General features: G+C 52.1%; 1 protein-coding gene across 2 annotated transcripts in view; it reads left to right on the forward strand.

Moving 5' to 3' along the window:
• Nucleotides 1-21,052, forward strand: part of Pdgfrb (platelet derived growth factor receptor beta) — a 38,649-nt gene that overhangs the window by 4,803 nt on the left and 12,794 nt on the right. The window contains exons 2-10 of one of the 2 annotated variants that reach the window (XM_038331614.2): nucleotides 10,449-10,494; nucleotides 11,366-11,686; nucleotides 13,664-13,930; nucleotides 14,605-14,732; nucleotides 14,813-14,987; nucleotides 15,506-15,698; nucleotides 16,246-16,361; nucleotides 17,868-17,991; nucleotides 18,554-18,768. In XM_038331614.2, coding sequence (XP_038187542.1) covers nucleotides 10,455-10,494; nucleotides 11,366-11,686; nucleotides 13,664-13,930; nucleotides 14,605-14,732; nucleotides 14,813-14,987; nucleotides 15,506-15,698; nucleotides 16,246-16,361; nucleotides 17,868-17,991; nucleotides 18,554-18,768 — 1,579 coding nt within the window. In that variant the 5' untranslated portion in view covers nucleotides 10,449-10,454. The remainder of the gene's footprint in view (nucleotides 1-10,448; nucleotides 10,495-11,365; nucleotides 11,687-13,663; nucleotides 13,931-14,604; nucleotides 14,733-14,812; nucleotides 14,988-15,505; nucleotides 15,699-16,245; nucleotides 16,362-17,867; nucleotides 17,992-18,553; nucleotides 18,769-21,052) is intronic. The other variant, XM_038331615.2, reaches the window with a different exon arrangement.

The following is a 21,052-nucleotide window of genomic DNA, read 5'->3' on the forward strand; positions in this document are numbered from 1 at the left end:
GCCTGAAGGATGCGAATCCCCGGGTATGGTTTTCTGGGTCAGAAGGCTTCCGGGCCCACCACTTCTCCATTCTGACTATAGTCTTCTATGAAGAGGGAAAGAGGAGGGAAAGGGGAGGCTGCAGAGGCCCACCCAGCTCTGCTTTCAGCACTTAGCGCCCCTTCCATGTGCCATGGCTGCAGTTTCTTTTTTTTAAAAAAAAAATTATTTATTTATTTATTACGTATACAATATTCTGTCTGTGTGTATCCCTGAAGGCCAGAAGAAGGCACCAGACCCCATTACAGATGGTTGTGAGCCACCATGTGGTTGCAGGGAATTGAACTCAGGACCTTTGGAAGAGCAGGCAATGCTCTTAACCTCTGAGCCATCTCTCCAACCCCAATGGCTGCAGTTTCTTCCTCCTCCTCTAGACAATGTCTTCTGTAGCCCACGCTTGCCTTGAGCTTGATATGTACTTGAAGTTAACCATGAATGTCTGACCTTCCTGCCTCCACGTCCTGTGTGGTGGAGGTTCAGGCGTGCACCACCACGCCCAATTTATGTGATGCTGGGGTTTGAACCCAGAGTTTCTCCATGCTAGGCAAGCGCTCCACCAACTGACCTATACCCCGGCCCTTCTGCCAGGCTTATTATGGCTGTTTGCCACATTTTGTTGATGACCTTGTTACTTTCATTTCCTGGAAAGTGGGTCTCTGAGAACTGTGGTACCAGCTCTTCTTCTCCTGAGCATAAAAGGTACAGAGATAGCAGGGATACCCAGGCCACTCCAGAGGGACAAGAACCAGCTTTCTGAACTTGTCACAGATGCCCTGACTCCTCTTAAACCTTAGCACTGGGCTTGAAGGTAAACATCCAGGCTCGACGATATAGGCCATTCTAATATTACCTGTATTATGATTACATAAAGATTTGTTACCTGTGCCTTTATCAATGCCCAGCCTGGGTCCCTCTACTGAATTATAGTGCTGTGGTGAATAGGAAATTAATGACCGTCAAGATGGATGGATGGATAGATAGATGGAACGACAGATGGCCTTCCCTTTATTCCAGGACATAAAGGTGACTTCATCAGCACTGACCCTCATGAGGACCCTGTGCTGAGAAGGGCCCACACTTAGTGTAATGCCCTCAAAGCAGCATTTTGAAGCTACAGATAACTTTTAAAAATTACCCCGCCCCTCACTTTACACCTGCCCCACAAACTATATAGCTGCTCCTGCTGGGGACTTTTGTCTGGGTTTAGCATGGCCTCATTCTGGAAACTGGAGTCTCTGGCTCCACCGTCCTTATGCCAGCTCACAACCCACCCCATATACCTGCTCATGTCTCTCCTACAGGCCCCACCCCCACCCGCGCTTACCATTATGACTTTATCAGTGGCTAGCCATTCACCATCTCTGTTGAACCCTTGGAAGTCGGTATATTGATAAACCCAGGGCAAACCCCAATTGTCACTCAGTACTCTGAGCCTTTCCCAAAGGCTTGTCCTCTTTTCCTGCTTGTCACCTATCACTTTGCTGACGAACCCAGCTCCAATCTAACAGATTCATTGCTGCCCTTTCCCCCAGATGCCTTTCTGCTTCCTCAGTGTGGCTCATACAAGAGCGCGATGGAGTAGCCTGCCCTGACATCATCTGCCCTAGAGCCCACGGAATCATAGTCGCTACCATGTACTGATTGGGACAGCATGCCACAGACATTATCTTGAGCAGTCACAGCAATAGCAGAAGGCTGTCATACCGCTCCTCAGAAAACACGCTCAGAAAAGCTAAACGCAGAGTGGTTGCACAGCTGTCAGATGCGAGGACAGGGATGTGGGCGTGGATTAAATGGCTTGGAGATGGAGAAGCTCTCCCAACCTGCCTGAGCTCCCATGCCGTTCCCCTGTCCTGGGTAGCATCAGGGACAGCTCGCTGGCTTTGGGACACCGTAAGTCTGTTCTGTTCTCACCAGCCGCCTGTCCTATCACCTCTGCCAAGAGGAAAGAGTCACCCTTGTCTGTCCAACCCAGTCCCCAGCCTAGAGAGCAGTGTCACTAGGGGACAGCTGAGGACAAGCCCTGTGGGATGGAGGAGTTCACCCCACATAGCCATTCTATCTCATACTGCGTAAGCATCAATGGAGTACCTACTATAGGCTGAGTCCCATTCTGGGAATTTGGAGAGGTCCCACATCATCATTAGGTATGGTCCCTGAACTGTGGGGAGTCAAATTCGAGGGACAGAGAAGACTTAGTTGACAGCCGTGGACTGGAGAGACATCATCAGATTTAGCTTATTTAGGAATAATAGCTGAACAAATCCCTAACAGAGCCTCAACGTAACACACGGGAGAGCTCCCCGGAGCCTCCTGTGCCATCTGGTGTCTCACCTGCATCCTCTCCCTGACCAATCTAGTCTACCAGGTGTCAGCTATGCATTCCAGACTGGCCAAGTGACTCCGCTCCCGTGGGTGGAGGAGGGAGAGGGTGGTCTCTGACTTCCTATGGGGTACCAGGACCTCCTCCAAGCATTTGCTTGTGTGAACTTCATCCACAGGCCCCGTGACTCAGCGCACAGGCCTGGATTCTAGCCTAGAGGACAAGACACGAGACAGTCCAAGGGAGAGCCAGAGGGCAGAGCCTACAGAAAGGGATAGGGGAGAGATGCTGAGAAAATGCCGGGGTGATGAAACGTGGACGTTTTCCCTCCCAATTTACTGCCCAGGAGGGCTCTGAGAGGAATCTCAATGTTCTATAGTTGGCACAGACCTGTGGCAGGCTTTCTCCGTAACCAGTGGTTCCTGCCTGGTCTGCAGGTTTATGGACTGGTGGGGGAAGGCCGTGTGCTGGTGGAGTAGAATTCGAGGCCTGCCCCCTGCCCACTTGGCTCTGAGAACGCATTCTCCCCAAGGCCCCCCAGCCTATGGCTGGTCCCGATGGCAGCGGCCAGGGAAACAGAAGGTTTGCTTGTTTGTGCCTGTTGCACCCTCCCAGCCCCAGCCTGGGACCCCTCTCAGGGGCTCCTTCAGCTGCCAGGGCCTGGTGCTCTCAGTTGCCATGGCACCAGCCTGAGATGAGGCTCTAGAGAGTGGGAGGGAAGGGAGGGCAGCCTGGGGAGGTGAAGGCTGGAACTCTGGATTCCCAGGCTCTGGTGTTCTGTGGCTATGCTAGGGGCCTAGGCCGGTAGAGGCAGATCCGCAGGCCCTGTGCAGAGCTGGCAGCACACTGAACCAGACTGCCTAGCTTATCTCTCAGAGGCCTTAGTGACGAGACCAAATGGGTTTTCTCTGCAAGGATGTCCCTCTGGGTTTTAGACAGTCTTACTACACAGTCTTGGCCAGCCTAGAACTTGCAATGTCATAGAGATTCTTCTTCCTCTGCCTTCCGAGTGCTGGGATTAAAGGCCTGTGCCAGTCACCACACTGGGGCGAGGACCCTTCTCTTCAGTTCTACTGTGACGTCTCCAAAGGGCTTTGATTTCTGTCTCTACTTTGTCTTGAAAGTTGTTGGATGAACATGAGGGTACCAGTTCCCTGCACACTGCCCTCAGTGAGGAGAGGGGCAGGGCCCTGACCTTGAAGGATCCTCCTGTCCCTGGGAGCTTCAGGTAGGACCAGTTTCCTGTGGACAGAGTTGCTCTTAGTTCGGAGATCAACTGTCTGGCTCAGTGGTTAAGAAAACAGGCTTTGGACCCAAACTAGCCTGGGTTTGCATACTGTTCTAGCTCCTCTGATTATTGGCCACTTGACCTTGGACAAGTCACCTAACCTCCTTGAGATTCAGTGTTCTCATCTGTGAAATGGGTATAAGGAGCACATTTCCCAGTTACTGTTGTGTGGATATAACAGAATTTCTGGATCACTTCACCGAGCAGAATGTCTGGCTCCAAATTAGTTGGGACTTTTCTTGGATTTCAGATTGAAACAGTGAGTGAGAAGAAAAGTGTTCTTCAGTGGTTACAGGAAACTGGTGGACAGAAGCAGGACCAACCCAGAGGAAGGGGACATAGTGAAAAGGGCTGCGCTTAGTTTAAGACCACGGTGCTAGCCTGGCCTCTGAGAATCCTGGACTGCTGGGTATAAAGGGCCCCAGGGGGAGTGATAAGATTCCTGTCACAGGCTGTATGCAATTGCAGAGGAGGTGGGGAACAGGGTTGTGGCCCCTACTGGCCCTAAGATTGTAGCCCCAATGACTGTTGACTTCGGTTTGGCCTAGCTCAAAGGACAGTGTGGAGAAGTCCAGAAATGGGAATAAGCAGGCTACTGACTCGAGCCTAGCATGTGCCTGGTGCTGCCTGGGCTCCCACTGTCCTTTCTGGAGGCCTGTAGCTGTTAGTCCTGCAAGAAAGGTGGGTGAGGGAGTGGGCGGGTGGGATTCGGCCTGTGTGCTGGCAGGGGCAGGGTCAGTCTGCCAAGGGTTTGCATGCTAACCACAGCTGAGCAAATAATGTGAACCCTTTCTATACCTCAGTTTCTTCATCTGTGAGACAGGCACGGAGCAGGACCTAGTGGACTGGGCTGAGAACCTGACAAGATCATTCTCAGGAGTAGCCTGGTCCTGGTGGCAGGCAAGGCCTTAAACAGGACCCCCGTGACTGTGCCAAGGGTGGTGGGCCCAGTGGGGAATGGCCTAAGGTAGAGCTGCTGCCATCCTGGAACTCTCCAAGGACCTCTACGTCCCTGTTTCTTCTGAACTAACTAACGAGGGAGGGCTGGAGTGAGATCCTGGGCTCCCAGGGCATCTGCAGAGCCAGGCTATCTGGCCTGGAATGAAGCAGTGGGGGTTGAGCCTGAGGCCAGCAAGGTGCCTGAGGCAGGGGGCAGGAAGGGCTTGCTCTGCAGGCGGCTGGGTTGTGGGCAGGGGCATGACTGGGCCTCCCATCCTTCTCTCAGACCTCCTTCCCAGGCCGCTCCCTCCCTGGGCCCCCTAGCACACACTGAACACTTTCCCACAGGCTGTTCCATTGCCACCCAACCCCCAGAACACACTGTGGGGGTGGGGGTTGCTGTTGCAGGGGGGATCGGTTCGTTCTTTATCTGCCTGGCTCCCTTCCAGACAGATGTTTCATTTTATTTTGGACTTCCAGAAAATAGGCTGTTTCTTTTCCATCGTGTCCCTAGGGAGGCCTCCTGGGGGAGAGGGAGACAGGATGAGTGTGGGACCCTGGGGACACTGTCCACTGAGTGGAAGGTGACCTTCCTCCCTCAGCCGTGAGGAGCAATGGCCTGAGTGCGAGAGATGGTTCCTACGTTCCTACAGCCATGGCTCAGAAGCCACCTTTACCTGAGTGCCACAGAGCCTCAGGCAGGTCCGGGAAATGACAGGGTCAGATGGATACTACATAGGAGAGAGAGAGAGAGAGAGAGAGAGAGAGAGAGAGAGAGAGAGAGAGAGAGAGAGAGAGAGAGAGAGGACAGATGAGGGGGAAAGGGAAACTGAGGAGTCACAAGTGGGCAAGAACACAGAAACAGCCAGAAACTGTCTGGGGGGCTGGTCCACCATCCTTAGTCCTTAGTGGTCCTCTGAGGCTCCTGGGGAGGGCCACAGTAGAGTGGTGGTAGCATGCTAAGACCTTCTCCAATAAAATGTGCCATAGGATGGAGGGGATGGGCTCTCTTCCTCCCCAGGTTTCTCTTCCCACTTGTAATGGTATCCTCACCCTCCGGACCCATCTCCGGCTCCCAGGATTGGGCTTCCTGACTGGTACTGTAAGGCTACGTCTACATCAGCTGACGTGGCACGGGAAGGCTAGAAGTGCCAAAGTCTGTCAGGTCCAGAGTAGGCTGTTGTCACTTGCTCACTGTCCAGCCGCTCGCCAAAGATTCTGTCCCTGGCTGCAGATTCCTCTTGCCCCCACACACTCCCAGCCTAGAGCTGGCTGCCTCTTCTGAGCTGAGTCACGGCATCCCGGTTGGGGTTGGGGACATTCACTCCACCCCCACCCTTAACCCAGCATTCCAAGTCCACAGGGCAAGGGTCCTGTGAGTCACACCACCAGCCTGGAAAGTTCTTCCTCTTTCTTGTAGAGAGAAAATAATAACCAGGTTTGGTTCCTCCCATCCAGGGGCTGTGAAGGGCCCCTGATTTGTAAGACAGACAAGACCACGAAACAAGTTTGTGTTGCCCTTTTGCCAGCAATTGAGCGGGTCACACCTCTGAGTCTGTCACGGGTCTCCCCGTGTCTGGGACAGGTTAAAGAAAGTGACCATTCTGTGGAGGGGCGGAGCCCTGCGGAGCCAGACTCCAGACGGTGAGCAGGTGCTGGGAGCTGGACTCCAGGCAGGTGGGCACAGAACCCATCCTGCTGAGACTCAGTGGGACTTCTCATTTCCCTGCCCCACGCCTTTGTTTCCCCACCTGTACAGTGAGTCTCAGGAAGGGATCAGTTAGATGTTTCCTGGCTTCAGGGCACTGACATTCCAAGATTCCGACCTTGCGACCCCAGGACCGGGCCTCCTGCTTGGGTATCTTGTTTATTCAGAACTTGATGGAACTGAAGCTGGTGACACCAAGTGCACCAAGTGCCCCTTTGAGCCACAGCTGGCTTTTTCCCCCTCCCATGAGGTTACATTTCTGCCTGGCCTGCTCTCTGCCTTCAGTCCGTGCCAACAGAACCTTCCACATTTGAAACCAGCTCAGCAGCATCTTAAGCCTGTGCATAGTCTCATTCTTAGAACGCGGCTTTATCTTCCTGTCATCTGTCCTCCTGCCCTCCATAGTTCATCTCTGAAATTTGCCCCTTGGGCCCCTCTGACATGCAGTCACCAAGTCCCATGGACTCTCAGCTGCATTAATCTCAAAGCCATCTGTTTTGTCAGGCCCCACCCACTGCCCTCTGCCCAGCTTGCAGGGGGGTGTCAGGCAGTGGAGAGACACGCTGCTTTATTTTGGTCTCTACTTTCCTCTTGTCTGGTCTGCATTTCTTGGCAATTTGCCAAAACAGTCTCCGCCTTGGTCTTCTTAACTATAAAATGGGCATAATTATGCCCCCCGAGATGTCCGAGGATGAAGTGAAACAGTGCATGCCAAGTACCACAACAAGTGAGCCATTTAGCTCCTTATGCAGCGCTGTGCACAGACACAGGTGACTGTGGTCCTGTGCACACGTGTTCTGTATATGTCCCATGGGGGGGTATACGAGTGACTGTCACAGGCAGTCCGTCTCTGATGGACATGTGGCAAAGCACCCAGGCATCTGTCTGTGCAGTGGGCACATGTGCTGAGCACTGGGGGAGCTGTGTGCACGTGTGTCCTGTGTGGGCATGCACATGGTTCGTGCCTGCCTGAGGGTTGGGCACACATCCGAATAGCTACACATGTGTACGCTTGAGAAGAGCGTGTGAGAGAGAGAGCGTAGGCAGCCTCTGGGCTGTGCGCATGTGTTCACCGTGTGCAGGCCCCCCTCTGGCAGCAGTGCAGCGTCCCCCCTCCTTCCCAGACTACTTGTGTCGTGGGAGCCTCGGGACCCCGAGGGAGGAAAGCTGATGCTGGCGGATGTGGCCAAGATGGGCTGGATTTATTTAGATTAAGTTGGTGGGAAAGGAGTGGGGAATTGTATGTGCCTGTGAGCGGGAAGGCTGAGGCTCTGAGGATGACTCCCAAACATGATTGCTCCCCTGGGCCTCGCTCTGATTCCCTAAGGAGTGCCTTAGCTCTGTTGTGAGAAGTGTGAGAAGCTGAGCTGACCCTCTCTCTAGACCTTGCCTGAACAGGGGCGATAGTGAGGGTTTTCTGACTGCAAGGAGTGGGATTTAGGAATTTTCTCCACTATAGGGGATTCACTGGGCGGGATAGCACAGCAGGTAAGAGGTGCCTGCCTCTTGGTGTGGTGCCCATGGTGACCTAGGTAACTCTTTTCTGAAGCACAACTCCCTCTCTTGAAGAAAGGAAGTTGTCGGAGGCATGCCATCAGGGCAAGTCAGCTAGCTGCTGGTCCTTCTTGGGGTTGCTCAGAACACAGCGGCTTCCAGAAGCACAAAATGTTCCATAAAGCACCAAATGGAAAACTAAGATAGTCCAGAGACATTGAGATGGCCAGGAGATTACGCTGGGTGCCTGGGCTCTGTTCTGATGAGTCCTCGACGTGTAGTTTGCTGTCCATGCCACCCCGGAGATACCCCAGGTTCAACTGATGAGAAGTCACCTGAAAAACCATCCAACTCCCAGTTGTACAGAGGAGGAAACTGAGGCTATTTAGACAATGTGTCTGAATCTACACCCTAGGTCAGTGGGATGTGGGTCCTGGACTCCCAGGTACTGTGGCCTCAAGCATGTTGTCTGCATTCTTGACCAATCATTACTTCTTTAGGTCGCCCCATTGAGATTAATGGTAGTCGGAACCTTCTCTTTGAGTAGTCAAAAAGGTAGAGACAGAGGCAGGTGGACCTATGAGTTCAAGGCCAGCCTGGTCTACAGAGCGAGTTCCAGGACAACCAGGGCTATACAGAGAGACTCTGTCTCAAAAAACCAAAACAAACAGATGACCATCACAACCTCTCTGTGGGTGAATATGCAAAAGAGTCCCAGAGCAGGCAGGAGATCCAGTCATTGTCACAGTGGGTTCAAGGATCTGGTGAGAGGTGCATGTTTCAAGAGACAATCGAGCCAGCCCAATGCTGGCATTGACTTGCTTTCTTCCTCCGGAAGCTCATTTGCCTAGCCTGTCCTCCGCACAGCTGGAACCCACCTTGTATCTATGTGACCTGGTCATGATTCTGGGCTTCTCAGGGTCTCTACTTCCCACTTGAGAAGACTGCTTCCCAGCGTAGAGTCTTTCCTTCAGCTCCCCCAGCCTTCTTCCCTGCAGGAGAGGGCCTGAGAAGAGACAACAGAGTGCTATCAAGTAGCAGGGCTGGGGTCTGCATGCCATGAGTTTCTAACCTACATGGTGAACACAGCCTGCCAGAGCCAGGCCAGCCTCCTTGCCGTGACCTCCCATCTCCTGGCCAGCAGGCCAAATTCCTCCTTTAGAATAATAAACAGTGTGGCCAGCCAGGGAGGCTGGGAGAGGAGGGGAAGAAGGCTAGGGTGAACCCTCCCCCAGCCTGGGCTGCTAATGATTTTCTTTGGCCCGCATCTCTGGCAGGAAGTGGGGAGCCAGAGGGGCACCCACCAAGGGGAAGATGGGCTTCTGTAGGGCCTGTTGGCTCTGCCTGGGTACCCGATGCTGTCTGTGCTGCCGAAGGAGGCCTGGTGTCCAACTGCAGGGGTCAGCCCTGGAGGGATGCGAGAATGACTGTAGAGGGGGCATCAGGAAGGTTTTGACCAGTAATAATTCTGAGAGGGGTGACCCGGAGCCTGAGGGGGCCCGCAGGCAGGCTGACTGGAGATAGGGTAAAGGAGGAGAAGCGGTCTACAGAGTGAGTCTGCCTGTGTCTCACGCACCGTGTATGATCATAGCCCTCATTGGTGGCACACTCATCAGCCCCTTGCTGGCTAGCGGCTCTGTCCACAGGCACAGCCTTGTCACAGCAGATGGCAGTGGAGTTCATGAGACCTGACTCCTCAGCCCTGGGGAGGAACCTAGAAAGGGCAACATGGCGGAGCGGAGACAAAGTGGGCCACGATGCGCAGCCCCACAATCTCAGGATGCTCCTTGTTGCCTGTCATGTGATTGCCTCCTGGGTTTTTCTATCCATGACTCTGATGATTGATTGCTAGTGAAGGAAGGACCAATCAAAGATTTGCCCGTCTGTGTCCCTGCTCCAGCACCCTGGTTCTCAGATCTCCTCTCTGTCTTCCTCGGCTCCCACCATCGAACTCTTAGACAGGCCCTGCTAGGAACCTTGGGGAAATGTCTTTGCTCCTCAGAGCCTCAGTTTCCCCATATGGACATTGAAAGTTTGGCTTCAGTGGTCTCCAAGGACCTCAAAACCTAATAAATTAGATGGGGCTGAGAACCTGGTTCCTCTCTCTTCCTGGCCTCCTGGGCAGCGCTGTGCTGTGTGTGTGTGTGGGGGGGGGGGGGTTCAGCCCACTCCCACATTCCTCAGTCCTGACCCTCACCCCCTCCCCACTTCCCTTCCCACAATCGTCCCATTCCCATTTCCTGTTGTGCTTGCGGAGGGAGCTGCGGGAGTTCTCCAGGCTCTGGCTCGCCCCCACTCCTATCCCCCCAGGCCTTTCATCACACTTCCCCAAATATTTGTCCTGGCAGATAAGTGCCTGGTATTGGAACTGTCACCCGGAGGACAGGCTGTCAGAGCTGGCAGTCGCCTAGCTAGCCCAATTTCCCCACCTCCAGGGTAATACATGGGGAAGCTAAGGCTCATAGGCACAGGACACAACCAAGGCTATGTGAGGGTTGGAAACAAAAGGGAAAGGGCTTGGGGCCCTGGATGTCTCTGCAGGCTTGAGACATGATGTTGGAAACCCAAGCAGGGCTGACTCTGCAGGAACCAGGTCTAAGGTGGGCCTGGCACTGCCTTTGCTCATCCTGGGCCCTGATCTCTGTTTAATTTTACAGGGCACCATGGGGTTTCCTGGTGTGATGCCAGCTTCAGTCCTCAAAGGTAAGGAGGCTGGGGGGGCGCAAGAATGAGGGTCCCAGGAATGCCCTAGGGAGCTGGCGGTGGTGATGCTCGGTAGCACTAAGACTTGAGAATCTGGAAGCTTTGTAGTACGCTCGAGCCTCAGTTTCCCAGTATTTGGAGGTGGTCTGTTAGATCCCCTCAGTAGATCACTCCTCATCCAGAACCACCGGCCCAAGCTCCCCACTTATCCTTCTGCACCCATAGTGCCTCTGAGACAGTGCCCCATCCTGTTTCGGTCCAGTTGGATACCTGCCATAAGCTCTCCAAGATCTGGGCAAATGCCCAGGCAACCAGGGATGAGCCAGTGGCCTGCCCTACTGACCGTAGTTTGATGGCCCCGCTGACTGGCTTCACCTGTCGTAATTTTCATTACCAGGGAACACGAGGGTGTGGCCTTTAAAACCCTCCCTGTGAACACTGATGTATTGTGGTGAAGGCGGCTGCTTCTCCCGGTCCTCCGCCAGGGGATGTCACCAATCATCTAACATGTATCTTAACCCCCTCACCCTGCCCCATCCTTCAAGCCCCAGGGGCCTCAGCGGCTCACTGAGGAGCTACAGAGAGGTCTAGGGAGTGACCTGAATGGCAATGCAGGAACTGGAGGCCTAGGGATTGCTTCCACAGGATTTCCTGCCCCGTTCTCCTGCTTACCGCCTACACATAGCATAGCTGAACGGCTCAGAGGCCAGAGTCAAAAGAGGCAGAGACCCAGGACAGGAACCCTTGAGGGCCTGACAGTGGTCGAGTGGCCTGTGTTGAATGGAAAGGTGTGCCGACAGGCCTCCAGGACAACTCTGGGGGAGTGGCTAAGGTCTCTTTTCCCTGACATGTGACCCTTCCTGCCACAAAGGCCAGTTGTTGCTGTCTCTGCTGTTGCTCCTGGGACCACCAACCTGCCAAAGCCTAGTCATCACGCCCCCTGGGCCAGAGTTCATCCTCAACGTCTCCAGCACCTTTGTTCTGACCTGCTCGGGTTCAGCACCGGTGATATGGGAACAGATGTCCCAGGTGTCCTGGCAAGAGACAGCCGTGAATCAGGACGGCACCTTCTCCAGTGTGCTGACACTGACTAATGTCACCGGCGGCGACACCGGAGAATACTTTTGTGCCTACAACAACTCCCTGGGGCCAGAGCTCGGTGAACGGAAGCGCATCTATATCTTTGTGCCAGGTAAGGACCTTACCTGGGTGCCTACTCCCGCACCCTCATCCCCACGGCGCATAATACAAAAGGAAGCTTGGAGAGTGTCTCGAGGACACAGTGAGAGGCAGCCATGTGACACAGGCAAAAAGCAGCATCCAGCCCGGGTCAATCCAGGAGCACGATTGGTCCACTCATTGTCTGCCCCCTCCTGTCTGTCTCTCACTCTTGCCTCTCAAGAGTTCCGCATTCTCAGCTGGTCCCAACCTGTTCCTTTCGGGCCCCCATATCCCACTGCCCTCTTCTCTGAGATCCAGGTGCAACTACTCTTTAGTTTATGACTTTTTACCCCCTCCCTCCAACACCAGTACTATCAACATCAAACAAAGAGCAGGAAACGGCCTCTGAGAACATCTTCCTAAATACCATTGTGCTACTATAACAGAAGACAGTTCTGGAGGCAGGGGCCAGCATCTGGCAAAAACACTTTCTTTTTTCCTCCTTCTTCTCCTCCCCACACCCACCCTAGGGGTGAGTCGCCCATGTAGCCCTGGCTGGCATGGAACCAACTCCTTCTGTGATCCAGGTTGGCCTCAAAAATAGAAATCCATCTCGCTCTGCCTCCTGAGAGCTGAGATTGAAGGTGTGTGCCTTCACACTCAATGTCTTTTCCTTTATTTTTAAAGCAATGTCTATTTGTTAAATGGCCAAAGATGACCTTGAACCTCTGATTCTCCTTGCTCTACCACTTGAGTGCTGGGATCACATGCATGCACTAGTGCACCCCTTAATGCATGCTAGGCAAGCAATCTGCCCATTGAGCCACACCCCCGGCCCAGTGAAAGCCTTCTTGCAACTTTATACCATGGAAAAAGCATAAAGGCAAGAGAGCACAAGAAGAGCAAGAGGGGTCTGAACTTACGCTTCTGTAACGGCATCAATCCATGAAGCCCTCATGGCTAATCACCCCCATCACACCTTTTTTCTTTTTGGTGCTGGGGACTGAACCCAAGGTCTTGTGCATACTAAGCAAGGACTTTACCACTGAATTACATCCCCAGACCAAGGCCAGAAGAGGGTGTTGTATCCCCTGGAGCTAGAGTTACAGGCAATTGTGAACTACCTAAGAAATAAATTCAAATTCTCTGGAAGAGCTGAGATTGCTCTCAACCCCTGAGCCATTTCTCCAGTTCTTACTATTGCTAGTTAACTTTTTTGTTTTGAGAAGTAATCTCCCTAGGTTGCCATGGCTGGCCTTGAATTCACTCTGTAGCTTCAGCAGGTCTCAAATCAGCTCTCTGACATCTTGCATGAGCTTCACAAGAGGCTGGGAATAATGATGATGATGATGATGATGATGATGATGATGATAGGTCTTCATTACCCAGATGACAATTATCATTTAGAAATCCTACCTGTAAGGACTGTTACAATGACAATCATATTTCAGTGCGGATTGGAGGGGACCAACATCAGAACTATAGCAGCATCCCTATTCTGTATTGAGGGGATTGAGGGCCAGAGAAAGAAGAGACTGCTCAAAGTCAAACAGCAGTTCACCAGACAACTAGAAACTCACTGTCCTGGCTGCGATTAAACACCATGACCAAAAGCAATTCAGGAAGGGAAAGGCTTATTTCATCATATAGCTTGTAGTCCATCCGAAAGAGAAGTCAGGCCAGGAACCTGGAGGCAGGGACTGAAGCAGAGACCATGGAGGAACACTGCTAACTACCCTGCTCCTCACTGCTTCCTCAGCCTGCTTTCTTATATTACCCAAAGGTATTATATTACCTTTCTTATATTACTTGCCCAGGAGAGGTACCACCCACAGTGGGCTGGGCCTTCCAACATCAGTCATTAATCAAGAAAATGCCCCACAGACAAACTGATGGAGGCATTCTCTCAGTTGAGGTTCCTTCTTCCCAGATGACTCTAGCTCATGACAAAGTTGGGGGGGGGGGGAAACTAGCCAGGACTTTCATTCCTTGGCTCTCCTCCTGACAGATCCCACCATGGGCTTCCTCCCTATGGACTCCGAGGACCTTTTCATTTTTGTCACGGATGTCACTGAGACGACAATTCCGTGCCGAGTGACAGACCCCCAGCTGGAGGTGACATTGCATGAGAAGAAAGTGGATATCCCCCTACACATACCCTACGACCACCAGCGAGGTTTCATTGGTACATTTGAGGACAAGACTTACATCTGCAAAACCACCATTGGGGACAAGGAAGTGGACTCTGATACCTTCTATGTCTACAGCCTGCAGGGTGAGCTCCCTTTCTGGGGGAACAGCCCCTCGGTTTACTAAGTGCACAGCCTCATATCTTGTTGGATTCTCCTGTAGTTTTGGAAGGGAGCTAGTTAGCGTTCTCTCCCTTTTATGTCCATGGAAACCGAGGCTCAGAGAAAGGATGGGGTTGGTCCACAGTCATAGTTCACTAAGGGTCGGTCTGGGCTTCATAAGGTGGGGACAAAGGCACAGGCTTGCAGACAGCTGGGTTTGGATCCCAGCTTGGTCACTTCCCATTTGAACCACTTTGCACAAGACTCATAGTCCCCATGAGCCTGATTCCCTCTCCTCCAATAAGATGAAGGTGGCGATGACTGCCTTCCTCACAGATTTGGGGGAAGGTAAAATAAAAGAGGTTAAGGTGCTAGCGTGTGCTAGGTGATTGATAAATGTCTCTGGGTTCCTAGAGGATTATGGCTTCTGAGATGGTTATCCCGTTGTCAGCGCCATGAAGAAAGAGATTCTGTCTGTGGTGTGCACTCCTCTAGCCCTAGTGTAGCATAGTGCTTGTATATAGTAGTGTTTAATTACTATTGATAGGACCCATGAATTAATCATTCACAACAGCCACCCACTCCCATTTCCAGTCTCAGTGCTGGTGGCTGTTGATGACCTCCTTGGCCCTAATCCAATGTCCTCGCCCCACTCCAGTGTCATCCATCAATGTCTCTGTGAACGCAGCACAGACGCTGGTCCGCCAGGGTGAGAGCATCACCATCAAGTGCATCGTGATGGGCAATGATGTGGTCAACTTCCAGTGGACATACCCCCGCATGAAGGTACAACTTGACCAGGGTTGGAAGTAAGGACAGACGTCCCGGCTCATACCGGCTTCTCATTTGGGGACTTGTCCTTGCAGAGTGGGCGACTGGTGGAGCCAGTGACAGACTACCTCTTTGGGGTGCCCTCCCGAATTGGCTCCATCCTGCACATCCCGGCCGCTGAGCTGAGTGATTCGGGAACCTATACTTGCAATGTCTCCGTGAGCGTGAATGACCATGGAGATGAAAAGGCCATCAACATCACTGTGATCGGTGGGTACCTGGGACTCAGCCCTCTACCCCACCCCGAGCTGAACCAGACTCTGGCACAGGCTTGGGGTCTATTTCAGTATTAGATTCAAATAAAATTTACTGTCAGCCCCAGACTTAGCTCTAAGCCCAACCCAGACTTCTCACCTAGCCAGTTCATTGTCAACCCCTCAATGCCGGCCTTGGCAGTCCCATTGCCAAAGTCCACCTTGTGCTAGTTTGAAGTTCCAATATATCCTGTAGGTAATATAGAGCCATAACAGAAAACTTCAACTCCAGTCCCAAGCTCAGCACTGACCCCAACACTAAGAGCACCAAATTCCACTCCTGCTCCAATTCCAGACCAAGCTTGAACTCCTGGTCTGTCACCTCAAGAAGCCCTGCCCCTAGAAGGTACTTCTCTGACCTTTGGTTAGTACAGGCCACCAAGAACACTCCACTAGCTAAATCCATACCCTCACTGGTGTCTGGGCATAGCCCCGCCCACAGGGCCCACCCTTGACTGTTGTATACCTTCACAGAGAACGGCTACGTGAGGCTGCTGGGAACACTGGGTGATGTACAAATTGCTGAGCTGCACCGGAGCCGGACATTGCAGGTGGTGTTTGAGGCTTATCCACCACCCACTGTCCTGTGGCTCAAGGACAACCGTACCTTGGGTGACTCCAGCGCCGGTGAGATGGTTCTGTCCACCCGCAACGTGTCCGAGACCCGGTGAGCACCAGCGAGTCTGCTTGCTTTGCAAGTTTCAAAGCTGCCAGGCAGCTCAGGGGCCTTCAGATACCACAAACCTTTTTGCCTGAGAATCTGCTGTGCGCTAGGCACGTGCCAGCGGCCAGGGATGCTCAGGACCAGAGTAAGCCGCTCTGCCCCTCCTGGAGGGGGAAAGACACTGGTGGCTTGGCCGCTTAGAGGTTTAGTTACTTTTGTGATGAGAAGAGATGGCAGGTAACAGCCAAAAGCAAAATGACTGGATGGAAAGCGAGTGTCCCTGAGGCAGACTGACCAGACTGTGCCCTTCTGAAGGGGGGGGGGGTTGTGGAAAGAGGGATACCGAGGTCCTTCCCAAGCTTTTCTCTTAGATTAGCAGAACTGCCTGCAGGTGGGATTCAGGAGACTTGGTGTGAATGCTTACTCTGCTGCTGTCACCCACGTGGCCTTGGCAACCACATCCCTTCCCTGACAGACTATAGGAAGGCGAGGATGCTGTAGGGGTTTCTGCAGTTCTGACTGAAGTCCCCTGACCTGGCCTGCTCCACAGGTATGTGTCCGAACTGACCTTGGTACGTGTGAAGGTGGCAGAAGCTGGCTACTACACTATGCGGGCCTTCCACGAGGACGCAGAGGCCCAGCTCTCGTTCAAGCTGCAGGTCAATGGTAAACATCCCTTCCCTTTCACTCTCTCCTCCTCCCTCTCCCTCCCTCCCCAGTCAAACCTTTCCCTTCCTTCTTTGCCCATCCACCCATGGGAGAGGCTGGAGAAAGGGCCTGGAACCAAGGAGGCTGCATTCTAGACAGCTGATCTGGTGTGTCCCCTCTCTGGGCCCCAGTTTCTCCAGCGGCAAAAGATGACCACCAGATTGTTTTGGTGTTCCCCCAAATCTGAGTCATTTATGAGTCCACACCACAATTTTACTTCACTTATACAATTCATACTTTGATGAGTAATTTCAATATGGTGGTCTGTTCAGAGTTCTACATTTTATAGCTTGCATCCTAGTGGGGGAAAGGAGAAAGGTTAGAGTTAGAAGGGAAGAAGTGATTGTAGGGGGCAGGGAAGGAGGGAGAGAGACAGAACACACACACACACACACACAGAGAGAGAGAGAGAGAGAGAGAGAGAGAGAGAGAACACACAGACACACACACACAGAGACAGAGACAGAGACAGAGAGAGAGACAGAGAGAGAGAGACAGAGAGAGAGAGAGAGAGAAGCCTGGCATAGCAGGTGGTGAGGGTTGTAGTTTCCAGTGTGGTGATCAGGGTTGACCTCATTCTGGAGCGGGCCTTTGTGAGAAGACTTGAGGACAGAGGGTATTAAACAAGTGGATATTTAGGGACGGGCACTCCAGAGACCATGTGTAACGTTGCCAGAGAAATAGCAGGAAGGTGGGTGTGGCCCGAGCAGAGGGCTCTGGCATATATGGAGGGCATGAGGTCAGGGCAGAAATGGAGGAAGGATGGAGGGGGGTAATTGGGTGAGTGCTTGTGGGCTTGGTACAGCTTTGGCTTCCATTGTGAATAAAATGAAGGATTTGCGCATAGAAATGACAGGACAAAGACTTAATGTTTTGTCAATTAGCTTTCTAAAACTAAATCTATTTTTTTTTAAAGTTTTTCAAGACAGCGTTTCTCTGTGGCTTTGGGAGCCTGTCCTGGAACTAGCTCTTGTAGACCAGGCTGGCCTCGAACTCAAAGAGATCCGCCTGCCTCTGCCTCCCAAGTGCTGGGATTAAAGGCTTGCGCCATCACCGCCCGACTAAACTAAATCTATTTTGAAAGAAAAAATTAAGCATCTTGGTTGTAGATGTAAATTCAGTGCCATAGGACATAAATATAAAACAACCACTAAAGTAAAATCAGGAAGAAGAAAAAAAGCATTGCTGTCAGTCTAACTTCATGAGCCTGGCTGCCCAGAGCCCTGGTCTCTGCACCTGTTCTTTCTTTGTTAAGAGAGCAGCAAGCCTCAGAATGATGTTAGAGACAGATTCTGAGCCTTCCCTTTGAAGTACCCCGAGAGGAACCTGTCACTTTTCACACTGTGGCTCCTGGTGTAGAACATTCCCCCTGCAGTCTCCTGCCTTGGGAAAGTTCTGGAACATGTCCCCTGAGGTCTGCTCTGACCACCCCACTCCCTGACCCTGTACTCTTTGACTGTTCAGTTCCTGTCCGTGTGCTGGAGCTGAGTGAGAGCCACCCTGCCAACGGGGAGCAGACAATCCGCTGTCGTGGCCGGGGCATGCCTCAGCCAAATGTCACCTGGTCTACCTGCAGAGACCTCAAAAGGTGAGCATACCTGAGCCTCAGCCTTCCAGAATACCCTCATCTGCCTAGAATGGCCCAGTGCAGGGTAATCTAGACCATCCTCTTCTTCTGAAAGGTCCAGGCCACATCTTAGACCAGTCCTCTGCTTTACTGGAGATACTGTGCATAACCTAAGTAGCTCCTTTTCTTATCTTGACCCTGAGCCATCCTCAGCCCTGGAAGGTGCAGGGCCTGGCCCCTAGAGGTGTCTAATTCATCCAGTAGTTGTTCTCTACCCCTGACCAGAACTGAGTCTAGTAGATAGACATAGGTTGAGTTCAGGGTTTGCCTCTAACCCTGATATACTGGTTAACCTTGAGGGTCAAATGAGTGAATGTTGCCATTTAGGAGTCTCATTTCTGGAGTACGAGCGCCCCCTGCTGGTTCATCTAGACAACACAGTAGGAACCTGCTTAAGGACCAAGCAGAGAAAGGCTTTCCTTCTCTATACACCACTCAATTACAGCCTGCTTTGAGCCTCAGTTTCCCCATCTGCAGAGGGTAACTAAGAGAGGCTGCAATCTAGTCCCCTTGTGTCTCCTAGCAGGTGTCCACGAAAGCTGTCACCCATACCCTTGGGGAATGGTTCCAAGGAGGAGAACCAGCTAGAGACTAACGTGACTTTCTGGGAGGAGGAACGGGTATATGAGGTGGTGAGCACGCTGCGCCTGCGTCACGTGGATCAGCCACTGTCAGTACGCTGCATGCTGCAGAACTCGATGGGCAGAGATTCGCAGGAGGTCACCGTGGTACCACATTGTGAGTGCCCCAGCTTTGGGTTGCTCTGATGACTTTTCACCCTTTCCTTGATCTTGCTATACTGAGCCTGAATGCCCAAAGTGGATCAAGTCAGCATGCTCAGAAAGCCCACAGGAACATTACAAAACCCAGCAGAGTATGTTCCTATGCACATACACAACATATTATATGGACACAGGTGCTCAAACACAAGTCTATACAACATAGACATGCAAAGCATTGATTTATGTATAGGAAATGAACTGGTATGCATGATACATGCTGTAAGCATGTTGTAAACATGAGTGGGCTGATCTTGGGACTTGGGCATACACTCTTCATGTGCACATGCAATCTGTGCAGAGGATGCTTAATCCCCAGAGAACACATTATGTTAGCATGTGCTCCAGCAAGCACAATCCTGTCCGTGTATATAAAATTGCAGGATATGCTTTTGTAAGCTGTGCTTGCCCAAATCTAAGACTTGTATGTACATCCATGAAATAAATATCTTTATACAGGTACATGTGGGAGTATAATCCCCATTGTATAAACCATGCATGTACAAATCTTGTGCATGTGTGAAATTGGCATGGTACATATCTGCACTCACATAATTGAACATATAAAACATAAAAAAGCATTGAGCACAAGTCTGTAGAAACATACCTCCAGACAATGTGTACAGCAGGTACACATATGTGTATAGTTATCGCACATATGAACAGTGCTTGCCAAAGTTGATGTGTGTGTCCACTCATCCCTGCCTGCACACGTGTGTGCATACTTCATCATTCACCTATTTCCTACTCAGTAAGTTATAGGGACCCAAACTCACAGAGGCCAATGGGCCAGTACAGAGGCAGGAGGCTGAAAAGGGAGTAAACCAGCCCGGGCTGGATCACTACATCCAGGAAGCAGCCCCGAGAGGGAAGAAGCTCTATGCCAACCATCGGGTTGAGGAAGGTACCCCAGGAAAAAGAAGCTTTACATCAAATGCTGAAAGATGGCGTTAGCCTAGGAGGGGGTGGTGTTGTGGTCAAGGAGGCCTGTGGAAAAGCCTAGCGGTAGATTAGTTTCTGAGAAGTTCAAGGAAACCAGACCGTCTGGAAGGCAAGCTGTATGTGGATCTGAAGCAGGGGAAGTAATAGGGAAGGAAGTGGTAAGGAGTGAGGCTAGAGGACACAGAAGTCAGAAAAATCAGAGCTTCAAAAAGGCATTTCACACACACACACACACACACACACACACACACGCACGCACGCGCGCGCGCACGCACGCACGCACGCAGCTCCACAGCCTTGTGCAGGTTTGGCTATATACATCCCTGTCACCTGCCCTAGAAGATGAGTGAGCTTTGTAAATATCCTATTGGGCTGGAGAGATGCTCAGGGCTTAAGTGCACTCACTGCTCTTCTAAAGGACCTCAGTTGCATTCCCAGCGCCCATGCCAGGGGGCTCACGACCACCTGTGGCTCCAGTGCCCGTGGTTTTAACGCTTTCTTCTGGCCTCCATCAGCATCCACACACGTGACATTCAGGCATACAAATGCACACATAGACACGTACATAAAAATAAAATACAATTATTTCCCCCACACTCTCGTATGGGCACAGCAGAATGTGCACAGCCTGACATATAGACCCACTCTAGGCCTGAGTAAAGGCAGGAGGAAAGCCACTGTGTGACGCCTGGACGGGACACCGTGTGTTATCACACAGAGGATGACTCTGATGGGCCCCTGGAGGGTGCAGACTCCCTTTGCAAGACTAGGACATGGGGCTGTCGGGAAGAGAGGACAAAGATGTCAGTCAGTGACCCTCAGAAGGACAGGATGTGGAGTGAGCCAGAGAAAGGCTCCTTGGGGAACAGAGGAGGGCAGGAAGGGGACATAGGAGGAAGAAGCAAGTTCCCAGAAGACAACAGCTATTGCTAAGTGGGGAAGGACAGGGGTTCAACCAGGGTGACTGAATGGCAGCAAAGCTGAAACCTTGGGCTAGAGAAGACTCGGGGCTCAGGGACCCAGGCAGAGCTGTGTGTTCACCTCAGTGCCCTGGGTAGTGCACTCTATGACCGCCCTGTCACACACACCAGCTGGTCCCCAAGGAAGGGCTGGGAGGAACAGACTCCTTTCAGGGTGTGGATTCACCAGGCTGCTGAAGTTCAGAGTTAACTCTTTTGAGAAGTCACTTAGTGAATGCCTCAACCATTTGGTTAGAAATGGCACTTAAATCTATGACCCAGGCATGACAACCCACCAGGGGGGCATCAGCTTGGAAGAAAGGAGGGCATGGCCTGGTCCTC

This window comes from Arvicola amphibius, chromosome 5 (genome assembly GCF_903992535.2).
Source record: "Arvicola amphibius chromosome 5, mArvAmp1.2, whole genome shotgun sequence".
NCBI classification, from domain to species: Eukaryota; Metazoa; Chordata; class Mammalia; order Rodentia; family Cricetidae; genus Arvicola; species Arvicola amphibius.